The sequence below is a fragment of the Mollisia scopiformis genome (assembly GCF_001500285.1).
Source record: "Mollisia scopiformis unplaced genomic scaffold LY89scaffold_45, whole genome shotgun sequence".
NCBI classification, from domain to species: domain Eukaryota; kingdom Fungi; phylum Ascomycota; class Leotiomycetes; order Helotiales; family Mollisiaceae; genus Mollisia; species Mollisia scopiformis.
The window spans coordinates 142,253-164,814 of NW_017263625.1; the positions used below are offsets into that span (position 1 = coordinate 142,253).

At 48.7% G+C, this 22,562-nt stretch overlaps 10 protein-coding genes across 10 annotated transcripts; 7 read left to right on the forward strand and 3 right to left on the reverse strand.

Moving 5' to 3' along the window:
- Window positions 1-1,182: 1,182 nt before the first annotated feature.
- On the forward strand, window positions 1,183-4,618 carry LY89DRAFT_603472 (ANTH-domain-containing protein; the record flags this gene model as incomplete). The annotated part of the gene is made up of 4 exons (XM_018210307.1): window positions 1,183-1,226; window positions 1,321-1,461; window positions 1,580-2,061; window positions 2,118-4,618. 4 exons carry the CDS (start codon window positions 1,183-1,185, stop codon window positions 4,616-4,618), a joined length of 3,168 nt encoding a protein of 1,055 aa, XP_018060704.1.
- A 120-nt stretch (window positions 4,619-4,738) lies between these two features.
- On the forward strand, window positions 4,739-5,569 carry LY89DRAFT_413387 (uncharacterized protein). Its single transcript, XM_018207350.1, has 2 exons — window positions 4,739-4,967; window positions 5,088-5,569. The coding sequence occupies exons 1-2, from the start codon at window positions 4,858-4,860 to the stop codon at window positions 5,392-5,394; spliced, it is 417 nt and encodes a 138-aa protein (XP_018060705.1). The 5' UTR covers window positions 4,739-4,857; the 3' UTR covers window positions 5,395-5,569.
- A 426-nt stretch (window positions 5,570-5,995) lies between these two features.
- On the reverse strand, window positions 5,996-8,217 carry LY89DRAFT_703031 (uncharacterized protein; the record flags this gene model as incomplete). The annotated part of the gene is made up of 3 exons (XM_018217286.1): window positions 5,996-6,157; window positions 7,186-7,692; window positions 7,729-8,217. The coding sequence occupies 3 exons, from the start codon at window positions 8,215-8,217 to the stop codon at window positions 5,996-5,998; spliced, it is 1,158 nt and encodes a 385-aa protein (XP_018060706.1).
- Window positions 8,218-8,746: 529 nt separating this feature from the next.
- On the forward strand, window positions 8,747-9,709 carry LY89DRAFT_743963 (uncharacterized protein; the record flags this gene model as incomplete). Its single annotated transcript, XM_018221001.1, has 4 exons — window positions 8,747-8,976; window positions 9,041-9,213; window positions 9,513-9,643; window positions 9,698-9,709. 4 exons carry the CDS (start codon window positions 8,747-8,749, stop codon window positions 9,707-9,709), a joined length of 546 nt encoding a protein of 181 aa, XP_018060707.1.
- Window positions 9,710-10,042: 333 nt separating this feature from the next.
- LY89DRAFT_743964 (uncharacterized protein) lies at window positions 10,043-11,167 on the forward strand (the record flags this gene model as incomplete). Its single annotated transcript, XM_018221002.1, has 1 exon — window positions 10,043-11,167. The coding sequence occupies one exon, from the start codon at window positions 10,043-10,045 to the stop codon at window positions 11,165-11,167; it is 1,125 nt and encodes a 374-aa protein (XP_018060708.1).
- An 800-nt stretch (window positions 11,168-11,967) lies between these two features.
- On the reverse strand, window positions 11,968-13,394 carry LY89DRAFT_703032 (ERG1 squalene epoxidase; the record flags this gene model as incomplete). The annotated part of the gene is made up of 5 exons (XM_018217287.1): window positions 11,968-12,312; window positions 12,343-12,470; window positions 12,523-12,676; window positions 12,726-12,999; window positions 13,042-13,394. 5 exons carry the CDS (start codon window positions 13,392-13,394, stop codon window positions 11,968-11,970), a joined length of 1,254 nt encoding a protein of 417 aa, XP_018060709.1.
- Window positions 13,395-13,737: 343 nt separating this feature from the next.
- On the forward strand, window positions 13,738-15,327 carry LY89DRAFT_603460 (kinase domain-containing protein; the record flags this gene model as incomplete). Its single annotated transcript, XM_018210304.1, has 5 exons — window positions 13,738-13,988; window positions 14,041-14,387; window positions 14,440-14,765; window positions 14,832-15,075; window positions 15,134-15,327. 5 exons carry the CDS (start codon window positions 13,738-13,740, stop codon window positions 15,325-15,327), a joined length of 1,362 nt encoding a protein of 453 aa, XP_018060710.1.
- A 928-nt stretch (window positions 15,328-16,255) lies between these two features.
- On the forward strand, window positions 16,256-17,106 carry LY89DRAFT_790640 (uncharacterized protein). The gene is made up of 3 exons (XM_018223395.1): window positions 16,256-16,430; window positions 16,498-16,675; window positions 16,726-17,106. The coding sequence occupies exons 2-3, from the start codon at window positions 16,524-16,526 to the stop codon at window positions 17,075-17,077; spliced, it is 504 nt and encodes a 167-aa protein (XP_018060711.1). The 5' UTR covers window positions 16,256-16,430; window positions 16,498-16,523; the 3' UTR covers window positions 17,078-17,106.
- Window positions 17,107-17,997: 891 nt separating this feature from the next.
- LY89DRAFT_743968 (uncharacterized protein) lies at window positions 17,998-19,508 on the reverse strand (the record flags this gene model as incomplete). The annotated part of the gene is made up of 3 exons (XM_018221003.1): window positions 17,998-18,035; window positions 18,089-18,499; window positions 19,304-19,508. The coding sequence occupies 3 exons, from the start codon at window positions 19,506-19,508 to the stop codon at window positions 17,998-18,000; spliced, it is 654 nt and encodes a 217-aa protein (XP_018060712.1).
- Window positions 19,509-20,253: 745 nt separating this feature from the next.
- Window positions 20,254-20,816, forward strand: LY89DRAFT_678904 (uncharacterized protein; the record flags this gene model as incomplete). The annotated part of the gene is made up of 3 exons (XM_018213778.1): window positions 20,254-20,365; window positions 20,418-20,434; window positions 20,520-20,816. 3 exons carry the CDS (start codon window positions 20,254-20,256, stop codon window positions 20,814-20,816), a joined length of 426 nt encoding a protein of 141 aa, XP_018060713.1.
- Between the last annotated feature and the right edge of the window lie 1,746 nt (window positions 20,817-22,562).

Consider the following 22,562-nt stretch of genomic DNA (forward strand, 5'->3'; position numbering starts at 1 on the left):
GTGCTCGTGATCGACGTGGGACTACGTAAGGCTGCGAAGCCGTCTAAAGTGGAGTGTTAGGGATATAGCGAGGAAAGAGTAAATTAGTCGTAGAGACAAGCGTTTATTAGTTAGTTTACTTGTGTAACGGTCTGCCTGGACTGTTGGTTGGGAGTGGTAGGGGATCAAAGGATATTGGCTTCTGAAGAGTAATGCAAGAGAGTGTCAGGGGTTACACCCGTGGAGTAGTCTTGGAATGCTCCAGCGACGATCTCACGTGACAGAAACTTCCAGAATCTCCATAGCATGTATATAAACTGGCAGAGATACTGGCATTGTACGGCAATCGAACCTTCTTGTACAAAGAAAGCCTCTGTAGCCTCAATCACGTGTATTGACTGCAAGCCCTGACAGAGAGTTACTAATAGCTTGGTGTTAAGAAACTATATTTGAGTTGAGCACGAAGCTCCTATTCAATGGGAAATCTTATCTGCTTATATAGAACCTTCCTGCTCTTGGATCCCAAGGGATCGCGTGGGCCGCGATGAAACCATCGCGGTCCCTGCGGCCCTGGCGGTCCATCACGTGATCATCGATCCCGTGCACCTGGGACCTTCCTGCCCCGAAGTATCTCCAGTAAGCTCGCTTACTGGGCCTATCTCTTTTACTGCTTGTAACAACTTGCTTGCTTTTGCGTAAACAGACTAACTGCTAGGAGAGTTAGTCTAGTTGCCATAAATAAAGTGAACTGCTAATTAATCTATTAATTAATTCATTAATCGTTTAGAGTCTAGTTGCCACAAATAAATATATAGATAAAGTGACTAACTTCAATCCATCAATCGTTCAGAGTCTAGTTGCCACAGATCGATATATAGATAGAGTGACTGACTTCAATCCATCAATCGTTCCTGGCTGCCAATCAACCAATCGTTCCTGACTGCCAATCAACCAGTCATTCAACCAATCATTCCTTCCTGTGGATTCATTCATGCCTCGCATCCTTCCTTACTCCTTGCGTGTGATTGGCTGGCCTCGCTAGCGCGGATGATGACAAGGCCGCCGACCACGCCAGCAGATTGTCTTCATGAACTGAAAATCTTCCACCTTCCACCTTCCACCTCACGACCTCTACACATTCCTTTCGCATCTGATTTTCTTGCCCTTCTCCTTGAATATCGTCGCCCGTGTGCAGATCGCGACATGGCCCTTTCCTACGCGCCGGGCAGGCATATTGACCATACCAAGTAAGTTGTTGACCACCCACGCACGCACGCACTCTCCAACGTGCCTGCCTGCCTGCCTGCTGAGCATCATCGACTAACTCCTTATCTCCGGTAGGTCTGAAGCTGAATTGGCCATCAACATTCGAAAAGCAACGAGCATCGAAGAGACGGCCCCGAAACGCAAACATGTGCGGAGCTGCATCGTGTACACATGGGACCACAGGTCCTCGGGCGCCTTCTGGGCGGGAATGAAAGTGTAAGTGGTTCTCCAACTCGTCCTCAGCCTGTTACAAGATCCTTCCTCTCTTACTGAACTCTCTCTCCTATGCATCCGAGAAGCCGATCGCAGCTGACGTTTACCGTGCCCAACACAGGCAACCCATTCTTGCGGATGAGGTGCAAACTTTCAAAGCTCTGATCACGGTGCACAAAGTTCTGCAAGAGGGTCACCCATCGACGCTGCGAGAAGCAATGGCGAATCGGAACTGGATCGATAGTCTGAACAGAGGAATGGCGGGTGAAGGCCTGCGGGGCTACGGACCGTTGATCAAGGAATACGTGAATTTCCTGTTGGCCAAACTGTCTTTTCATGCCCAGCATCCGGACTTCAACGGAACATTTGAGTACGAAGAGTACATCAGCTTGAAGGGAATCAATGATCCCAATGAGGGTTATGAGACCATCTCGGACTTGATGGCGCTGCAGGACAGGATCGAGCAATTCCAAAAGCTCATCTTCTCCCACTTCCGCAGTGGGGGCAATAACGAGTGCAGGATTTCAGCGTTGGTACCCTTGGTGCAGGAGAGCTATGGAATCTACAAATTCATCACGAGCATGTTACGTGCTATGCATACCAGTAGGTCACCATCAATATCAGGCAGACATGAGAAGAAGCCGCTAACGTTTCGATAGCGACGGGTGACGATGAGGCATTGGAACCGCTGAGAGGAAGATACGATGCTCAGCATTACCGCCTGGTGAAGTTTTACTACGAATGCTCGAATCTTCGATACCTGACCAGCTTGATTACCGTCCCCAAACTTCCTCAAGAACCGCCAAACCTCCTCTCCGAAGACGATGCTGCTCCGCGCCTGCCCGAGCGACCGAGACAAGAAATCGAGAGACAAATCACTCCACCTCCAGCACCGAAACCCGAAGAGCCAGATGATATTGGCGAGTTCTGGAAAAACGAGCAAGCCCGTCAAAACAGGGAATACGAGGAACAACAGCGGGTTCTCGAGGAACGACAAGCACAACAACTCTACGCTCAGCAACAAGCTGCGCTCCAAGCACAACGTGACTTCGAAGAGCAGCAACGACAACTCGCCGAGCAACAGCGAAGAGACCAGGAAGCTCTTTTGGCTCAGCAATTCCAGCAGCAGACTCAAGGACGTATGGCCCAGTTGGAGCAAGAGAACTTTGATGCTAGAGCACAATACGCTCGAGACCAATTGATGCTCCAACAATACGACCAGAAGATCAAGGCTCTGGAGGGCGAGCTTGCACAACTCCAGAACAGTTATGGTCAACAAATCGGCAGCAAGGATGACCAGATTCGAGCTCTGCAGGAGCAGGTCAATACATGGCGGACGAAGTACGAAGCTCTGGCGAAATTATATTCTCAATTGCGTCACGAGCATCTGGATCTGTTGCAAAAGTTCAAGAGCGTGCAGTTGAAGGCCGCCTCGGCTCAAGAAGCAATTGACAAACGAGAAAAGCTTGAGCGAGAAATCAAAACCAAGAACCTTGAGCTGGCTGATATGATTCGAGAGAGGGACAGAGCTCTGCACGAGAAGGACCGTCTCACGGGTGGCAATAGAGAAGAAGTCGAGAAACTCAAGAGGGAGTTGAGAATGGCACTCGACCGGGCAGACAATCTCGAGAGGAGCAAGGGGAACGAGCTCTCGTCTATGCTTTCCAAATACAATAGGGAGATGGCCGACCTCGAAGAAGCCTTGCGAAAGAAGTCGCGTGCCCTTGAGGATGTTCATGCAAAGTACAGCGAAGGCGGCTCAGATGCAGAACGTTTATTACGAGAAAAAGAGGAAGAGCTGGAGGTGTACAAGCAAAGTTTGGATGACACCCTCATCAGGCTCAACGAACTAGAACTATCGAAGGGCGCAACCGATCAGGCCTTGGACGGGGAAATCGATGCCATGTTACTCGCAAACATCGGCAAGATTAACGATATCATCGATTCGGTTCTTCAGAGTGGTGTTCAACGTGTTGATGATGCTCTGTACGAACTTGATTCCTCCATGCAGGCTGGAAATCAAAATGCGACCCCTTCATATGTTCTCTCGCAGATTGAGAAGGCCTCATCAAGTGCGATGGAATTTGCGACTTCCTTCAACAACTTCATTGCAGATGGACCCAACAGTAGTCATGCAGAGATCATACGCACCATCAATGTGTTCGCCAGCTCGGTTGCAGATGTTTTGAGCAATACCAAAGGTCTCACGAGACTCGCTACTGATGACAAGAAGGCCGACCAACTCGTGAATGGAGCACGGCAGTCGGCCCTATCGACTGTGAAGTTCTTCCGTGGCCTTCAGAGCTTCAGACTTGATGGCATGGATCCCATGCAGAAGACAGATGTTGTCATCAACAGTAACAACGAGGTCTTGATGAATCTGCAGAAGCTTAGCAAGCTGGCCGATTCTTTTGCACCGAATAGTGGGAAACTATCTGCTAACAAAGGAGATCTTGGAGATCTTGTTGACAGTGAATTAAACAAGGCTGCTGATGCTATCAACGCTGCTGCTGAGCGACTGGCCAAGCTCAAGTCGAAGCCCAAGGATGGATACTCTACCTACGAACTCCGCATTCACGACTCTATCCTTGACGCTGCTATGGCTGTAACGAATGCTATTGCGAGACTCATCAAGGCCGCAACTGTAACACAGCAAGAGATTGTCCAGGCTGGCAAAGGAACGTCGTCGAAAAGCAACTTCTACAAGAAGAACAATCGCTGGACCGAGGGTCTGATCTCCGCAGCCAAGGCTGTAGCATCCTCGACCAACACTTTGATCGAGACTGCGGATGGAGTTCTGTCCGGTCGAAACAGCCCCGAACAATTGATCGTTGCGTCAAATGATGTTGCTGCGTCCACAGCACAGCTCGTAGCTGCCAGCAGAGTCAAGGCAGGCTTTATGAGCAAGAGTCAAGAGTCGTTAGAACAGGCAAGCAAGGCGGTAGGCGCCGCCTGTAGAGGACTGGTCAGACAGGTTCAAAGCATGATCAAAGACCGGGACTCCGAGGAAGACAAGGTTGATTATGCAAAGCTGGGTGCTCATGAGTTCAAGGTTAGAGAGATGGAACAACAGGTTGAGATTCTGCAGCTGGAGAACAACTTGGCAGCGGCGAGACAACGACTCGGGGAGATGAGGAAGGTTTCTTATCAAGAAGAATAAAATTTGGTAAGTGCTTGTCTATGGATCTATCTGTGGCACCTGGACTCTCCTGGCAGGCAGTCTGTCTGCGCAGAAGCAAGCAAGCTAACGAACGAACGCCTGTCTCCACGTCCTTCCCCGCTGTATCCCAACACCATGTACATGCCATGATGCCAGTGAATGAATGAAGGAATGAAGGAATAAAGGAATAAATGAAGGAATGAATGAATGAAGGAATGAATGAATGAAGGAATAAATGAATGATTGATTGGAGTCAGTCACTCTATCTATGTGTCTATCTGTGGCACCTAGACTCTCACGCTATCTGTGTCACTTGGACTCTCCTAGCAGTCTGTCTGCGCAAAAGCAAGTAAGCAAGCTTAAATAAATGAATCCATAGGAAGGAACGATTGGTTGATGGGAGTCAGTCACTCTGTCTATGTATCTATCTGTGGCACCTGGACTCTGAACGATTGTTGATTGGAGCCAGTCACTCTGTCTATGTATCTATCTGTGGCGACTGGACTCTCCTAGCAGTCTGTCTGCCCAGAAGCAAGCAAGCTAGCGAACGAACGCCTGTCTCCACGTCCTTCCCAACACCATGTACATGCCATGATGCCAGCCGAACCCAAGATGCGGGCTGCCCCATGCCTTGCTTCCATTCCATTCATTCCATTCCATTATGCCCATACGCCGCCGCCAACGCCTGCTCTCGCTCGCCTGGCAGTAACACGCAAGAAACCATCCTAAAAATCATGCGGAAGTTGAATTCTCGATCTTATATTAATAATTTATAAAGGTTCTACGACTCGACTAATTCCTATGCTTAAAGCAACTATTCGGTCTCTCGCCAAGAAGTGGTCCAATACCACCACTCATTAACGTGAGTTTGTGGTTTGGAGCCTGAAATCGCGGGGTTAAAAAAAAGCGGCCGCCATTCGCAAAGGCATTTCGCGATCAACATTGTGCTACAACATTGTTGAAAACAACAATTTATGGTTGAGGTCAGTGATCAGGCACACTGTGAGCGATTCAGGGGCGGTTGGTTTTCATGCGTTGCTTGAGGCCACAAATATGTGGAGGCTCAGATCTGGACTGGCTGGTACGAAGGAATTTGATGAATGGATTCGTAACACAACTTCAAACTCAAATGCGGCAGTAATACGGACGAGAAGCGGCTTCAAATAGAGGGTAACATGAGATTAGAGGAAGTTGCATTAGGCGGAACACCACAAAAGAAACTCGGAAGCAGATATGAGATTGGTGATCACCAAGGTCAACAGACTTTTCTTTTACTCGAATGGTCATTTGCTTTGATAGTTTTATTCTATTTATAGCCTTCCCAAAACCCTCTGTAGCAAACAATACGCCTCAAATACTGATTTGTGACCGGCGAAGCTATTCACTGATGTCATTCAACGGCCTTTTCCTCGGCTGTTTAAATGCTCCCCCCTCAATCCTCTGAGACATGGAAGTACCTGGAGTAACGTCTCCAGATTGACTGTCGGCTTCCTCCAATAGAGACGCGGCATCGTTAGAGAGATGGTGGCTTTCCAACCCCTGTGAAAGTCCGGATTCGCCTGGCTCAGATTGTTGTGAGACCTCAAAATTTATATCGGATGGCAACATATCGATAACGGAACAGATTCGTTTCAAGTAAGTCGGCATCCATATATCGTAGACGTTTTTGGTGAATTTGTATGAGGTCCACTTGTCTTTGCCTTCTTCGCTCGTGAAGCTAAACTCCTTAATCGAGTGGCGGTAAAAAATAGTCTTTTCCCCGTCAATTACAAGGTAGTGGCCGTAGATTCTCACTGTTCGGTGATCGTGCGAGATTGAGAAGGCGAGGATTTCCCAATAAAGTTTATTTTCGCGCTTTACTAGCCTAAAAAGTTCGATAGTACTTCTTACTGCAAGTGTCATATTATAAATATTCTGTTGATCGACGACATCGAGAGCCGCGGCGGCGCACTTTACTTCGCACGTCAAGAACGGGAGGTACATTTGCCAGGTGGCCATGAAATAGGACATAAAACTATTTGTAATTTCGCTAACGAAAGGCGTAAGCTTTTTGAGTTGATTATTCGTAAATATAGATCGTCCAAACCCTACAAAATAATTAGGTTGTGGACGAGGACTGTAATAAAGTATAGCACTATTCCACCCTTCATTGACACTTTCATTCAAAGGCTTGAGATGTTTGGCACCATATATCCTTAAGACTTGGGCGGACGGACATATCACCAAAGTCAACAGGCTTTTCTTTCACTGTAAGTGTGACATCAAATAGATTATTCAGTAACTCGCATGGTCATTTGCTTCGATGGTTTGTATTATACAGCTTTCCAAAACACTTTGCAGCGAACAATACGCCTCGAATACTAACTTGTGGTCGGTGAGACCATTCGCTAATGTAATTTAGGCCGACCCCTTTTTTTTGGTTTTTTAAATGCTCCCTCCTCAATCCTCTGAGACACGGAAGTCTCTGGGGTAGCGTCTCCAACACGGCTTAATTGACTGTCAGCGTCCTCCCGCAGAGATGAGCCATCTCGATTTGAAAGCTCTGAGAGATTGTGGCTTTCTAACACCTGTGAAAGTCCGGATTCCCCTGACTCAGATTGCTGCGAGACCTCAAAATCGGGCAACGCATCGATAACTGAACAGATTCTTTTCAGGTGAGTCGGCATCCATATGTCGTAAACATTCTTGGTGAATTTGTATGCCGTCCATTTTTCTTTGCCATCCAGTTCCGTAAAGTCGAATTTACGGATAGGATGGCGGTAGAAGGTGGTCTTGTTTCCATCGACTACAGGATAATGGCCGTAGATCCTTACTGTCCCGTGATCATGTGAAATTGAGAAGGCGAGGATTTGCAGATGGAGTTCCTTTTCGCGCTTCACCATCCTAAAGAGTTCAACAACACCCCTCACCGCCAGGGTCATGCTGTGAGCATTCTGTCGGTCTGCAACATCAAGTGCCGCGGCACCGCACTTAACCTCACAAGTCAGGAACGGGAAGTACATCTGCCAAGTGGCCATGAAATGGGACGTAAAAGTATCTGGAACCTCGCCGACGAAAGGCTGGAGCTTTTCCAGCTAATCGTCCGTGAATGCAGATCGTCCGAAACCCACAGAATAATCAAGCTGTGGGCGAGGACCATAGAAAGGTTCGGCGCTATTCCAGCCTTCATTGACACTTTCAATTAAAGGATCGAGATGTGTGGCACCATATGTGGCTAGGGTTTCCGCAGAAGGGACGATCAACCGAGTGATATCTTGAACTACCCTTGCCTCGTTCCTGTCTTGTATCTTTCGGCAAGCTTTCTCGAATACATCATCGCGAAATAAGGAGTCTTGAGGAACCGTCTGCTTTTTCTCCAGTAAATTTCGGCAGAGGCTCTTACTTGCATCCGTGATGCCCAAGTCGGACTTGTCCATAAAGCTACCCTTGGTCGCAAGGACGGTTGCGTAGCTCGGACGCGTATAAGGGGCACTTTTTGCTTCCCTCGGCTTTTGATCGCTAGGCGTTGTGGAACTTGGTGTGACAGAGCCAGCTTCCGATTGTTTACCACGAAGAGAAGACAACGACTTCCTCCTTGCAAGTAGGTGATTCAACCCCATCTCTGTTACCCAGGGTATCCCGTTGTATTTTTCGAAATCTTTCCTAGTCTGATCGTCCTGGTTGAAATATTCCTTAGGCCAATGTCCCTCTTCGCTCCAATAATCAATTGGATTGGTTTTGTTATCGCTGATGCCGCTCGTTGCCCCTTGGTCAGATGTGTCCTTAACAGTAGGAGACGTCCGTCGTTGCTTTCGAAGAGGCTCGGATGGAGCAAGACTGGATGTATCTTCAGGTTCTTGCGATTGTTTTCGTTTTGCTTGACGCGGGGCCATATTGACTGGAAAGGGAGGGGGGTAAGAAGTGGGTTTATATTGCCGCTGGTTGATGGACCGAGGTAGACGGAAGAGTCAGAGGTGCGGGCAGGACGAGGGTGGTGGGCGATGAATGCGCTAGGAGTTTTGGGAGGCAGCGGCGGCCATAACTATTTTTGTCATTTCGTGAACGTAATCAGCTGAGGTGATAGTTGCAGCCTGAGGCTGCAAGGTGTCAGCTGATTCTCATTGAGAAAGAAGTCTGGAACTCCTCAACATGCGACCTATCTCAACAACGCTGGTAAATTCTGCCTACAGAGCGTTTCGAATTGCTCCGACAGCACCTCTCGAGACATCTACCATCTTTCCGCCAGAACCTGCTATCGAGGAAGAGCATATCCCCGACTACAACCCCCACCATTTTTATCCTGCGAATCCCCCCTCCTCCACGCCATTGCAGAGCGTCGCCAGAGACCCAGCTCAGTCAAGAGGGTCGTCTTCATACCGGTCGAGGCGTGGCAGACGAACACGAGCTGGTTGACCATGCGCTCGACACTCTCCTCATTGATAGGGGGGCGAGGGAAGAGCAGCAGCAGGAGGGGGAGCAAGAGAAGGGCGAAGGCAATAGTTGGGATGAAGACGAGGGACCGCAGCAAGAGATGAATGCTGTGGCACCAGTGGTAGCGGCCGAAAGGGCTGGTGGAAGTCCAAGACCGGCCAACAAAGTTATGCCCTCGTTGCCGAGTTGCTGCAACCGGCGGGTTTCGAGATGTGGTTGTGGAATTAGCCCTACTATGTTTGCGTGGAAATTTGTGCTACTGGTGGAGTGAGGGCTTCGGTGGCTGCTAAAATTGGACGTGGTTGAGCTCGTCGTCGCTGTCACGATCGCATCGGCATTCTGCCTCGTTATGACGCGGTTCTGGAGGTGGGTCGAAGTTGGGAAGCGACTTGCCGTCGGAGGCCCAGCTAGAAGATAAGAAGTCAAAGCTCAAGGTACGACCACAGAGTGTCTTTCGAAGGGACCTTGGCTAATCTGCTGTGAGAACTCGCAGACCGCACCTACGACCCGGCCAACTCCAACGATGATACAGATGATAGCTTGCCATCGATCGAAGAGCTCCTGGATCCGCTCTTGCGAAAGAAGATTGCGGAGCAGGATGCCAGGGCACTCGAGGTATGCGCATCAGCGCTTTATTGCTATAGCAAGCAGAATTCTAACAACTTCCAGACAGGCCGGTGATTCTTGAGGAGGACGAGGGCGATACTCCAGACCACAGCCGACTCCGAAGCCACTTCCACCTCCGTCAACGCTGGCACTGTTCCCGCCTTCGAGCTGAGCCAGCGCGCTGATCGGTAAAACCGCGAACCATGGTGGGATGTCGAGGAAGGCTGCTTCGTTTACGAGGACCTGCATTCACTTGCTTCGCTGGACCATGAAGGTTTGGCATCTACGCCCGCCCAAACCCAGCCTCCCTCTCGCCGCCAATCGCTTGGGGTATTCCAGGGCCAAGCCAATCCACATGGCGACAGTGGAACTACGCCAAGTGCATCGGAAGAGTCAGCGGTCCAGATTATGACATTGGAACAGGACGGTGGAGGGGAGGTTGAGGAAAACGTCTCGGATCTCGAAAGGGACATGCAACTGGCTTTCGAAGAGCAAGAGGAGTTATTAGGTACCTCTCCTAGCTCCTCACATCGTCTCCCGTTTGAATCACATCCTCCGATTGATCAGGATTGTGACCGAGGCTGGTTAGAAGAGCTCCGTGCCAGCTCGCGTCTCTGCAGTCAGGAGAAGGAGAAGGAAGGCCCGCGCGAGCAAGAACAGGAGGAGATGGCAGCAGATGAGATAAGGCACAAGGTACCGGAGCAGGAACTGGAGGAGGCCGACGATAGTGACGATAGTGGGAAGCGCGAGCAACGCGGAGAAAAGCGGCAGCACCAGGACAGAGAAATCAATAGCGGCATCCACCATTCCGAGAGCAGCGACTATGGTCATGACACAAACAACAATGATGACGAGGACGACGAGGAAGACGAGAACCCACGACCTACGACGCGGCGGAGACTGTCCCCAGCGCCGCCTGATATGCCTCCAACGCCACCCCTTGAGCAGAGCTCACCAAAGCCGCATTCCCTGGCACAGGCTCACAGCGCGACGCCATCCTCAACCACGCAATTTGAGATCGGCAATGCGCAGTCCCAGACTAATCTTGCTCACCCGCCCACGTCCATAAATAACGACCACCACTTCACCCCACCAAGCTCTCACAGTCCCTCAGATACGCAGAAGTCGGCATCAGCCGCGGAGTATCAGGAATGGCCCTTCCAAGGTTTCCTGAAGCGCGTTACGATTGGCAATCAGATCACATCCAATCTCAAGTTTTCGTTGTCACATGTCCCTGAGCACTTGAGCCTCTCACTTCATTCAGAAGTTTTAAGCACTAGCTCTAGGGAATTGTCAGTGGAGGCTGCAGTCTCTCGCCAGGCTGTCACTTCTCGCAAGCCGGGCAAGGAACCGACCAAGAATCAAGAGAGTCTGTTGGCTAAGATGGTCCACGACGACAAGACCTGGGCAGAGATAGGACAGCATTTCCCAGGCCACACACTGCAGTCACTGAAGGAGAACTTCTTCACGAAGCAAGGGGGGAAGCCTCGGAGGCGGGGTCGAAAGGCCGGGGTAAAGGTTGTTCGTGTTTGAAGGATACAAGAGGTAGCGGATGCATAGTAAGAGCGTGAACAGTTTCCCTTCACTTCAAACTTATTTGTATCGATACACGAGATCGTTACAATTTCAGAAACTGTATAATCAATACACCATGCTTAGTAAACTCTTCTCTAATGGTATCCACGGTCCGAGCATTATCAATTCCCTCCCGCCCCACACCATAAATATCATGATGGTCAACGAAGCCAGCTTAACCGCCCAAAAAAGCCAACATTTATAACTGTAGGCCGTCGGTTCAGCGGAGATAACGAGATCTGCTTCCTTAATCGACAAGAGGTTGCCCTCCAAGAGCTACGCTATTGAATCTGAGCAACTTCTTGCCTACGGAAAGGGCGAGCTAGTGAACGAACGGCTCGTGCCGCGATCTTGCCAGCCCATGAGAGCCCGTACCATATCGAAGGGTTTCTACTTCCACGTCATCCACTACCATTCCTCGGGGAGCCAGAAGCATTCACTAAGACACCGTCGCCATAAACAAAATTCTCGACAAAGCTCGTTCAGCAGCTACCGACGCTGCGAAGAACCAACGTTTCTGTGAGTCGCGGCCAGACTGCGAACCCCAAGAAAAAGAAAGATCTGGAGAATCTCGGTATACGCTAGGAATATGATCGAGAGATAGAACAGGATTTGATACTATACAACAGATTCCAGATCCAGCCCAATGCTGGGAAACTTGATTCAACCATTCGCCATTGAGAGATAACTATGTTCTATTGAAGTATACATGATGAGCGGAGATCTTCAAATTACCACATTGCTTACGCGACCGGTTCTCATGTGAGCAATTCTGCAGCAATACAAGGAAACAATACCTGACACGCCTTGAACAAAATAATCCCACACTCTAACAAAGTTAATGGTAACCTCCATCCTGGTTGAGATGAAAGAAAGACCCATATTGAGAATACAGCAACAGAAAAAAAATGGTATATGAGTATTATCGGCTTGGGGACAATGCCGGCAAGAAGTCTTGCTGGGCCATCTATACAAGCTCCGCCACGGTTGAAATATTCGAAACAGCCCTTACGAAGAGCTTCCATATAACGATCCTCTGCTGAGAAGAGCGCATACAGCGCCTGTGCCAAGATGTTGATGACGGAAGTAAGATTCTTTTTTTGCTAGTGGAAAACTTTCATTTGTCGCAAGACGAGCGAGGTCGCCTCGAGGTCAAGAACCTTAGAAGGATGTAGCAGGTCCTGCAAAAGGACAACGTCGTTGAGTGCAATAGTCATGCCACCACCCGTAAGGGGATGGCGCATGTTCATTGCGTCACCAACTGAGGCCCGGAACGCGGTTGGCCGTTGCTGGGAGGAAGGAGTTGGGCATACATCTTAGACGTTGATTATCCAGGCTCTTTGAGAATGATAATTGAATCTCGGCAGGGAGGTAAAGCATTAGATCTTGTCGTATATAATGAGATACACCGCCAACGCTAGGCTTAGCACTAGGAAGGCCATCGGGCACGTTTATCAACGCTCGTGTCTCGTGTGTGCCGATAGAGCAGTACGGGCGAAAAGTTGCCGAGGATGACATGCCCGAAACAAGGGGAGGGAAGCGTAACACCTCGTAGCTCGAGGGCCCAAAACTTCGACTTGGAAACCGGTTTCCGAGAAGCACTCTCTGCACGGAACTTGCTCTTATACCCATCGGCAACAATAGTCAGCGAGGCAAAAAAGTAGTCTCGAGCACTATTCGTCACGCTCTTGACGCCCAAAACCTGACTCGATTGTTCCGCCTTGATGATTCCGTCCACCTCCGTTTCGACAATTGTAATATTCGGTTCCGCTGCAGCAGCGGCGCGCAGTCTTTGAATAAATCGTCCGTGATGGAATGACCGCCCTTCTCACCTCTTACTTGCCCTCCCAGGATCTGCAGAGTGGTCGGTAGGATATGGAATGGAAACAGATCGACTGTGATAGAGAACTTCGTAGCCTTTGACCGGAATAGCATCGATCTCGTCAAGGCATTGTTGAAGCCCGAGTTTTTCCAGTGCTCTAACGCCGCCGGGTTGTAGGAGTTCCCCAACAATTCGATCAGGTTCTTTGAGGGAACGCTCGAGGAGAAAAACCGAACGGGACTGTCTTGCGAGAGTTATAGCCATAGCCGTGCCGAAAACGCCCGCCCCCACGACGACGACGTCAGCATGTCGATGCATTGTACGACGAACATATGCAATACTGTCTGAGGGATGGCTGCCCATGATGAAAGTAGATAGATGTCCAGAGCAGGTTGTAGAGAAGTGGCAGCGAAAAGGTTCCGGAAGCGATATTTCGGAGTCGCATAAACATTTCCCCGTCGACTAGCCTAGAAACCATCAGTAACTTCTAGCGCTAATACATTCGACTCCAACGACAACGAACCCTTCTCTGGATGGACTTCCCTTGCGGAGACGATCAAGAGCCTCTTTGGAAAGTCTGAGCTGATCCTGTTTCGTCGAGGAAGACATGCTTCGATCCTTAAGCTCCGCAGCTTCTCGAATCTCCTGGCCGACTACTGGCAATATTCCACAAATTTCCCTTCGCACGCTTCACAAACGAACACGTATGCCTTTCAAGTTAATTACTCTGGCCAGCTGCGGCTTTACTCGGCGACAAGCTGTCGCATCGCAGAGCTGCGCAACGCCTAAATCTCTTCCCTTACATGTTCCCGTTGACGAAGAAACGATACCTGGGTACGATCCGAAGAACTTCTATCATCCTAATCCAGGAGATATATTAGACCACGGGTATAAGTTGAAGGCAAAGATTGGCTGGGGAACTTCTTCGACTGTTTGGCTTGCGCAGGATATTTGCGGGTAATTAAGCTCTCTAATTAAATACTCAGACATTGTACTAACGCAACTTCAGCCGGTTGAATCGCTATGTGGCCATCAAGATCAACGATTGTAGATATGCGAGCAAAGAAGCTGCTAGACACGAGTTGGATATATCCAATCACATTGCCGGCGCCAGCCCACATCACAGAGGACGTAGTATCATCAGGACTGTTGTTAACAGTTTCGAAGTTGTTTCGCCGAACGGATCACACCTTTGCTTGGTTTTCGAACCCATGAGGGAACCGCTATGGTTATTCAGACGGCGATTCGGCGCAGACAAAGTGACTCACCCTTTTCTACCTGTCTTTAAGGCTTATCTCCGTATTTTGCTAGAGGGCCTCGATTATCTGCATTCAGAATGCCACATCATACACACGGGTTAGCATAAGCGTTTTCTTCGTTTATTGAGACGTACTGAGTCACTGTCTAGATCTGAAGTTGGACAATATCCTAGTTACATTCGAGGATCAGTCAGTCATTGAAAGCTTTGTCCAAGGCCAGGTTGAGAATCCAATGGCTCGGAAGCTCATAGATGGCTGGGCAGTGTATCTCTGCCATAATGATTTTGGAGATTTTGACGGCAAGCCTGCGCTAAAGAAGATGTCCCCGAAAATTACAGATTTCGGTCTGGCAGAACGAGGAGATCAGCCAGGACCACGCATTAGCCCTATTCAACCGGATCATTGCCATGCTCCAGAGGTCCTACTTGGCACGGGATGGTCGTATAGCGCTGATATCTGGAATTTTGGTATAATGGTATATATTATGACTGCTTGTTCTCAACCGCCCCTCGAATAAGAGAGCTAATTTTCCTGTTCTTAGGTTTGGGATCTGCTTGCTGGTCGAGAACTGTTTCAGGACCGCCAGGACCGCCAAAACCACTCGTATAGCGCTCAGCATCACCTGGCAGAAATGATCGCTTTACTCGGGCCCGTGCCAAAATCACTGGTCGAACGCGAAAGAAATATGCGGCATTGGAGTTGGAGCCCCGAGGCTCGTAACTACGAAGGTAAATTATGCAATAATGCTGGCGACTTCTTTGGGGGGCCATTTTTCTCTGACGACGGTAAGCTCAAGTAGAATTCATACCTAAGTTTAAACCATAGCTAATCATTAGACTCTAGGCGAATTTGTACGCAATGACTTAATACCCTTCGAGCGGAATCTCTCAGATGCAGTTCCAGAATGCGTAACAGATGACGACAAGATCCTTTTCCTAAATTTTATGAGAAAGATGCTGTGCTGGCTCCCAGAAGATAGAGCGACAGCGAAAGAATTGAAGGAGGATCCGTGGCTTGATTTCGCCAAAAAACAGTGATTTTCAAGCTGCTTAATACACCTAAATCCGAGTCTCTATGTCTTGTGTAGTCGTTGTAGTAGTGCGCAATACGTAAAGGCAGGGTAACGAACACTACCAGAAACCCCTTTTCGTATCGTTAACATTAGTATCAACACCATTCTGTTATGTGATATAGCGCTTATCCTTAGCGCATTGTCCATGTCGCTAGCTCGTGACCTTGGTGATCTCGATGACTACCTTTCCACACTACCATGAAGTACATGAATATTGACTTCCAGTTGTTCCTACCGTCGACCTATCACACTGGCTATTCAGCAGGCGCAAAGTCAACTGATGGGTCTCACCCCAATCCAATAGGTGCAGGCGTGAATAAGCCTCTAGCCCCAACGCACTCAGCTATCTACGATACCTATCTCGATTCTCTGGTCTTACGCGATTCCCATGGGTCAGCACAGCTTTGCGGAAATCGCAGCTATCAGGTGTTGGTTGGACCTCTTTTTCGAAGGAGCACGTGATGTACTCATTTTTTGAGGTAAACAGCGAGCGGATGTGCTAATTCTAGCCAATAGCGCATATGCCATATTGGCCCCCAATTCGTAGCCTGATAACTAGGGCTCGTACAGAACCGCCCGCATTCATGAAAGCCTTGTCAACTCCAATCATATTTTACACGCTCTCATGAGTCGGACTGGCATTACCCAGCACTTATAAAGCTGCAACCTAGCATCTACCAATAATCATGGTCATTAAAAGTCTAGTTGTGTCATGTGGCATCGAAATCAATGGTTCCCAATTCTTTGTCCTTATGCATCACGACGAGGCAACAACCAACATACAAAGAGTCAGCGCTCCACTCCGAACGCCCGAGGCTTGACATGTAAGGCTGGAGTTGCTTTAACGGCGATGATTTGGTTTAAATACTGCTGACGAGTATTTAAACCAAATCATCGCCGTTAAAGCAACTCCAGCCTTACATGTCAAGCCTCAGAAAGTGCTCCCTTCTCATCGACTTTCCTGTTGCTCACAAACTCCCGCCGGAGGAATCCCCCTGCAAGTATCCGATTAGACCGCCACCCTCACGATTTTCAGTCGCTCCAAAGAGCCTAAGGTGCTCTTCATTGGTGAGGACGTTTCTTGTCCCTGCTGGCGAACCCCGGTCTAGCTTTTAAGACCTAATAATCAATCTAGAACTATAATCTACCTTTGCAAGAAATATGCGATCCTTTACCTCAGGCAGGGCAGTCCGCAAGGCTTTGAAATGGGTTAAGAGGACTACCCAAGATGTTCAATGGGTGGAACGTCAAGTCGAATCCTCGGTTGACCACGTGCCTGCATTGGCAAAAGCGGCCGTTAAGGCACGTGTAGAGTTTGTCAACCTTCCGTCTTCTTTTTTTTGCTGATCCTAATATGGTGAAGAGGGGACCCTCACGAAACTCCAAAAAAAGATGGCAGTGTTGACCCTTGGCACGCTTCGGGCATTATCGAGACCGCTAGCGGAACCCGGCTTACTTCATATCACGCATATCCAAGCGGACTTGTCGTCTTTTCGAAGAAAAAGTACGGCCAGGTCCAGCTCCCAGACGACGGTGGTGAATCTTCCAGTTCTTCTGCTGCTCAGGGCGCTACCACTACCGACCTCACATGGAGGACAAATGAGCAGACCGGGTATGCAGAATGGTGGGATAGCGCGAAATGGGTTCAAGGAGATTGGTCTGATGAGCAGCAAAAGTGGTATGCTTATTACAATGGCCAATGGTGCTATTGGTAAAATCGTCTATGGGATTTGAGAAAATTTGGGTTTGCGCGGGTCGCACTTTCTATACTTGACCACAAGAACCACATTTCTATCTTTTCATCGTGAGCAATTGGGCCTATGTGACTGTGTACTTAAAAGTCTGTAGGAAGAGAGCTTGAGCTGCCGCCTATCTACCTACGGGAGGAAGCCTACCGGCTTCTGGGCCGAAGCATGTTCCAGCGCGTGCGCATTGCGGGATGAGTCCTGCCTGGAAACTTTTTGAAGATCCAGTCTTAAGGCTTGCTTTTTTTCTTGTATGCCAGCAAGCGCTGCTCATTTATAGGTTCCTATGGGATGTTCATCCTTGTGCTCGAATTCGGCTTTTTTTTGCTCGAATACGCATCATCGTCGCTGCTGAGATCAGAATCGTTGTCGCTGAAACCACTCTAGTCATCACTACTTGACAGCTCACCTCCTTCCGATGGCAAAGCTCTAGCATCAACGAATCTGCCATGCTGGAGTCCGGTTGATGGCGCGTCGTCGAAGACAAGTTTGCGTCCGCAGTACTTAATAGAACCGTGCCACTAGAGAGTCGAGATGAAGTGTGCCGGCTGAATTTAGTTAAGAGGAACGAATGTTGTTGCTTTATCGGCTTGATGGTAAAGTCGTCGATCTTCCCCACATGGCCGATGCTTTTAATGAGTCGAGTAACTTGGTTGAAAGAAATATTTTGCTTGTGATAATTATCCCGGATTACTGCTGTGAAGAAGCAGTAGTGCGGGGAGAGTGGACGGAACGTAACCTTAGTTAGCGTTGGTAGGGCGCTTTTGGACGATCGGTCAAAGTTGCAATAGTCGGGCGAGATGTCTATATTCGTGGCATGTAGTGCAAAAGGCGCTGGCGAAGGCAATCGACCCTCGGCACTGGATATTGCGGTGACTCTCGAAGCCTGATTAAAGGGGGTGCGAGGCTTGGGAGAGCGTCGATGGGGCTTTAAATGTGGTCTATGTTAGTGGGAAGACTTTTATTGGAGATGGTGCTTACGCTTTTTTTGCATTGGGCTGTCGTGAAGTGAGAATAATTGTTTTCGCTTCATAGAGCGTAGTTCTTTACTATTTTCCTCCAAACTGGTTTTATTATTATTAAGCTCGTCGTCGCTGTTACCGTCATTGCGACCCTTCGCCTTATTATGACTTAACTTTGGCAAGGGATCGTAGGAGGGTAAAAGCTTCTGTCGCTTGGCTAGCCTTGGGCTTCCACCTTTGTCGGATGAATGGGTATCATCGACTCTCTCGGTCGTCACCACTGCTGCCAGATCATTCACATCCCGCTGCAATCCATTGTCCTCACTCTGGGCTTCGTCCTTTTTCTGCTCCAACTCCTCCTGCTGTCTCTTCCTCTTATCAACGGGATCGATATCGAGTGTAGAGCCAAGCACCTCCAGCTCGTATTCGTCTGCTAAGCTTCTACTAATACAAAGATGATTCTCATGAATGGGCTAGTTCTTTGGTGACACTCTGTCGCAAAGTGAGGACTCATGGCAACAAGCAAGATAGGGTAGCTTGGCCTCGGATCTGGCGCGGACCGTACATTGGCCGGCCGCACTAGTGTAGTCGTGCAATGGCTCGCTCGAGGCACGGGAAGAGGAGCAAGTATGAGAATGTATAGAATTGGACGTCGAAGGTTGTGATTCAAAGCGCTACAAATGCTTTGTCGTTTCGAGTAAGTTATTAATATCGTGCTACATATCGGACTTAGGAGGTGCCGGAGCCATTAAATCGATAACAGTCTCTGGGCTATTGAAAAGGTCCTCAATTGCCGCCGCACTTTTAGCACGAAGACTATTGTCGTCGACTTCGGCTTTAGAGGCACTTGAGTCACCATCGCCCAGCAACACAATTGGATCTCTTATACTATATTAGAAAACCTAATCATCTGTTTCTACGATAGAAGATAGGGAGCGTACTCACCTAGACTACCACTTGGGTTATCGCCTAGTGCTAACCCGTTATTATTAAGAAAGCCGCCTCTCTCGTTTATAGTTCTATCCCTAACTTCGAAGACTATGTTATTCGGACACTAGTCCTCCGTTGCAAAGTTCTCTTTCTATAACGTAATATATAGTAGTTATTCGATGGAAGGAAAGTCGCAGTTGTCGTCGTTGTCGTTGTTGTTGGTGACTATACCGTTCTCTACTCTCAAGTATCCAAGGTTAATTACTATCGCTACTAGCCCAAACATCTCGATCTTAGAACTTACCTCGGATTCCAAGCCCGCCATTCCCACAATCGTCTGCTGCTGTTGCTGATGGCGGCGTGCTAAGTCCTGCACTACTCGGCTTCATTCGCTGGAGTTTGTCGAAGATGCTGATTGGCTTCGAGGCAGGTTTGCGACGGCTTATTGCGCTCTTAAAACGCGGAGCAGTTGGCACATAAGTATACGATTTGAAGGCAACAGTGGCCATCTTGAGCGCATGGAAACAATTGAAAGTATTCAAGAAATTCTCTGCTTGCTGTAGAAACTGGACTATAGAAAGATAGCAGAAAGGGGAGAAATCAGAGGACTCATGTAGGCTTCTCGCACTGCCCTCGCAAAACCGGAATACGCTAAACGTGCTGGCACAATCCAGTCGGCAGATATTCAGCAGATTTCAAGTAGTGCTCTGAAAAAGCATGAAAGGTGCTGCAGCAAGCAGGGAAACTCACCAAGCTCTCGACGCGTCATCTACGTCGTCGTGAGGTATTTCCGCGACATGCATGGGAAGGGCCCGGATTGGACTTGCTCCCTATTAATCCGTTGACTATGACATTCCACAGGATGACAGCCTTTTAATCACTGGGCTCATATGCTAGTGCGTGTCCACATGCTGGTACGAGCTTACGGATAACAAGCCCAGACTGTACGTTGCTTTCACGACGTTTCGAATCTTGACTAACTTATCTATAGCACGACTTTCCTTTTCTTAGCCTTTTTAGGGAAAACCCTTTCTCTATTTTCTGCCCGATCTCCCACATTTTGACTCGTGTGATCCGTGACGACGCGATCCTCGTCGATGGCTACACGTCCGCCGAGCTTTCCTCACCACGGACTTGCGGGGTTAGAATGTAACGGCGGTGAAGGTTTATTGGAAGCCGGAATGGTTTAAGCGGCCGATCTTTCGGAAGTTTGTTTGGACTGTTAACGGCTAGGTGAAGTCGAAGACCGAAGCCATGACTTACTCGACTTATGCCTTCTACCTGGGCCGTCTGGGCAAAGATACTGGTCTGGAAGACAAGCTGATTAGCTATTGCTTCCGCCGAGGCACGGCAAATGCAGTTAACGGTATATATCTTGTATCACATTATCTATTCCTTTGGCCTAATAGCTGTCTTAGGTGTTGCCTTAGAAGCCGTGCGCGATTAGATTATGAGATACGATCCCGGCTAGGACTTTTAACAAGTCATACATCAATAGCAGCGTTAGATTCAATGTACAGGACGCCCCTCTCGAGAGCGACATCTCTGATGATGGGTTGACCCGGGCTTTTACGCATATGAGCATTCGATGCAACCCGGGCGCTCCAAAGGAAGTCCCTCGAGAGGTGATGGACCCACTCCTCGCAGCGGATCCGGAGATCGTGAACACGCGCAAACCGAATTCTTCCAGCCCTCGTAGCCGCGCATCATCTCAGAAGCTTGTAGCACTTATGAGCACGAAGCCCCAAGGGATATCGAAGTCGAGGCGAGAGGAGACGACTCGAACGAAGAGATCCAAGAAGCAACTTGGGAGCTGAACATTTGAATGGTATTTGACTTCGGAGATTGCTTGAGTTTCAAAGGTTTTTGTTTACGATGATTAGGATAAATGCCTTACTAAGGGAGGATTGACCTTGGTTGAGTGAAAGTATTCGCTTTAGTACAACTCCACGCTATAATCCGGAGCTCGTTCGTGCCTTGGTCGAAGTTAGTTAGTACGTAGGCTTAGCTTTGTCACGCATATCGCGGGGAGTTCCTCGAATTGAAGATATTGTCGCGAGGACCAATCACGCTTTTGGTCCGTTGTTATACACTATTCCCTAGGTTCTCTGAATACAGCTAGCTGGAGCGAGTTGAGTATAGACGAAAAATCTATACCGTATGAGAAGATAGCCGACATATTTGTAGGAGTTATCATGAATTTGCTACTCTATTTTGATTGTTGCCTATCTTCTCTTTCTTTATGCTTCCCTCCAGAACTTCAAAACCTCCCCTATCCATCACTCCCTTGAATGTCTCGTGCCCATCTTTTAACACCTACAGGAGTTTGGCTTTATGGTGCCTTCCTAAGGCTAACCTCTTTTTATAGGCTAATAATAACGTTCAGGTAATGTGAGGGAGCCGAAGTCAACCCCCGGATCAGGAGGGTGCCGGATGTGGCCCCCTCTGGGATGCATAGTCGACTCCTTATTTAGATCACAAAACGACGGGCTAGCTGGATTGGGGCCAATCACTCAGGCGAAGACCAGGTGCAGCCCCATGTGTGACTGGTCTCCTTTTGACGACTGGTCTTACCTGGGCGACCAGTCACACACGGGGAGACCAGTTGCCCATGGGGACTCATGTGGAGAACAGTCGCCAAATGGAGACCAGTCACTCACTGGGCGACTGTTCTCTACTGTACTATTGTAGGTGGACACACCAGGAGACTAGCCACCCAAGTAAGGACCTGGAGCTTATGGAGTAGAAAACAAAAGCATTGCGGGGAATCGAAACGCCCCTCTTTCTCGAAAACTACGCAGAGATAACGACGTAAACAACGCAACATCGCACTTGAAGCTCTCCAACTACTCATCATGGCCTCCTGCGATGACTGCTCCCGTTGCTTCCGCACTTTAGATGCACTGCAAGACCACAAGCGCACTACACGCCACTGTTTCTGCCATCACTGCGACCGCCTTTTCTGGTGTTGGGGATACAGCGGGGAAGGAGTATATCGGGTCGTGGAGACAGGCGTTCGTTAGTTAGTTTGCTTGCTTCTGGGCAGACAGACTGCCAGGAGAGTCCAGGTGACACAGATAGAGTGGACTGCTTTAAGACCGGGTGCTCAAAAGTGTCACGTCTCTGCTTTTCCCTTGAAAGGTCACGTGGGTTGGTATAGTGAATGAAGTGAGGATAAGGCAATTTGTAACAAAGTCCAGAATGGTAATCAAATTAAGCACGCAGCTCCTATCTAACGAGGCCCCGGGCCTAGTATATATGCCTCGACTAGATCCCCTAGGATCCCCCTGGACTCCTTAGGGCCCGTTCCGGGCCCTAAGGGATTTAACACGTGATCTAGGGCTTGCGAATGCTAAGCCAATGGCCCAACGATCTCGTGATCGTGACATGTAGCTTTCTTCGTAAATCGAAATAAATAGCTCTTTTCTTCGTTTATTTTTTTTTATTTTTTTTTATTTTTTTTAAATTTTAAAAAATAATTAAATCGATTTTTTATTTATTAATTTAAATTTAACGTGCTATTATAATTATTAATTTTATCGGCCGAATTTTAAATAAAATTA

What these genes read in the sequence shown, in the direction of transcription:
- LY89DRAFT_413387 (XM_018207350.1), top strand. Translation starts at nt 4,858, where the DNA reads ATGATTGATTGGAGTCAGTCACTCTATCTATGTGTCTATCTGTGGCAC. An exon ending in GTCTGTCTGCGCAAAAGCAA is followed by an intron (nt 4,968 to 5,087) that starts GTAAGCAAGCTT and finishes GATTGGAGCCAG; the next exon opens with TCACTCTGTCTATGTATCTA.
- LY89DRAFT_790640 (XM_018223395.1), top strand. Translation starts at nt 16,524, where the DNA reads ATGCGATCCTTTACCTCAGGCAGGGCAGTCCGCAAGGCTTTGAAATGG. An exon ending in GCCGTTAAGGCACGTGTAGA is followed by an intron (nt 16,676 to 16,725) that starts GTTTGTCAACCT and finishes AATATGGTGAAG; the next exon opens with AGGGGACCCTCACGAAACTC.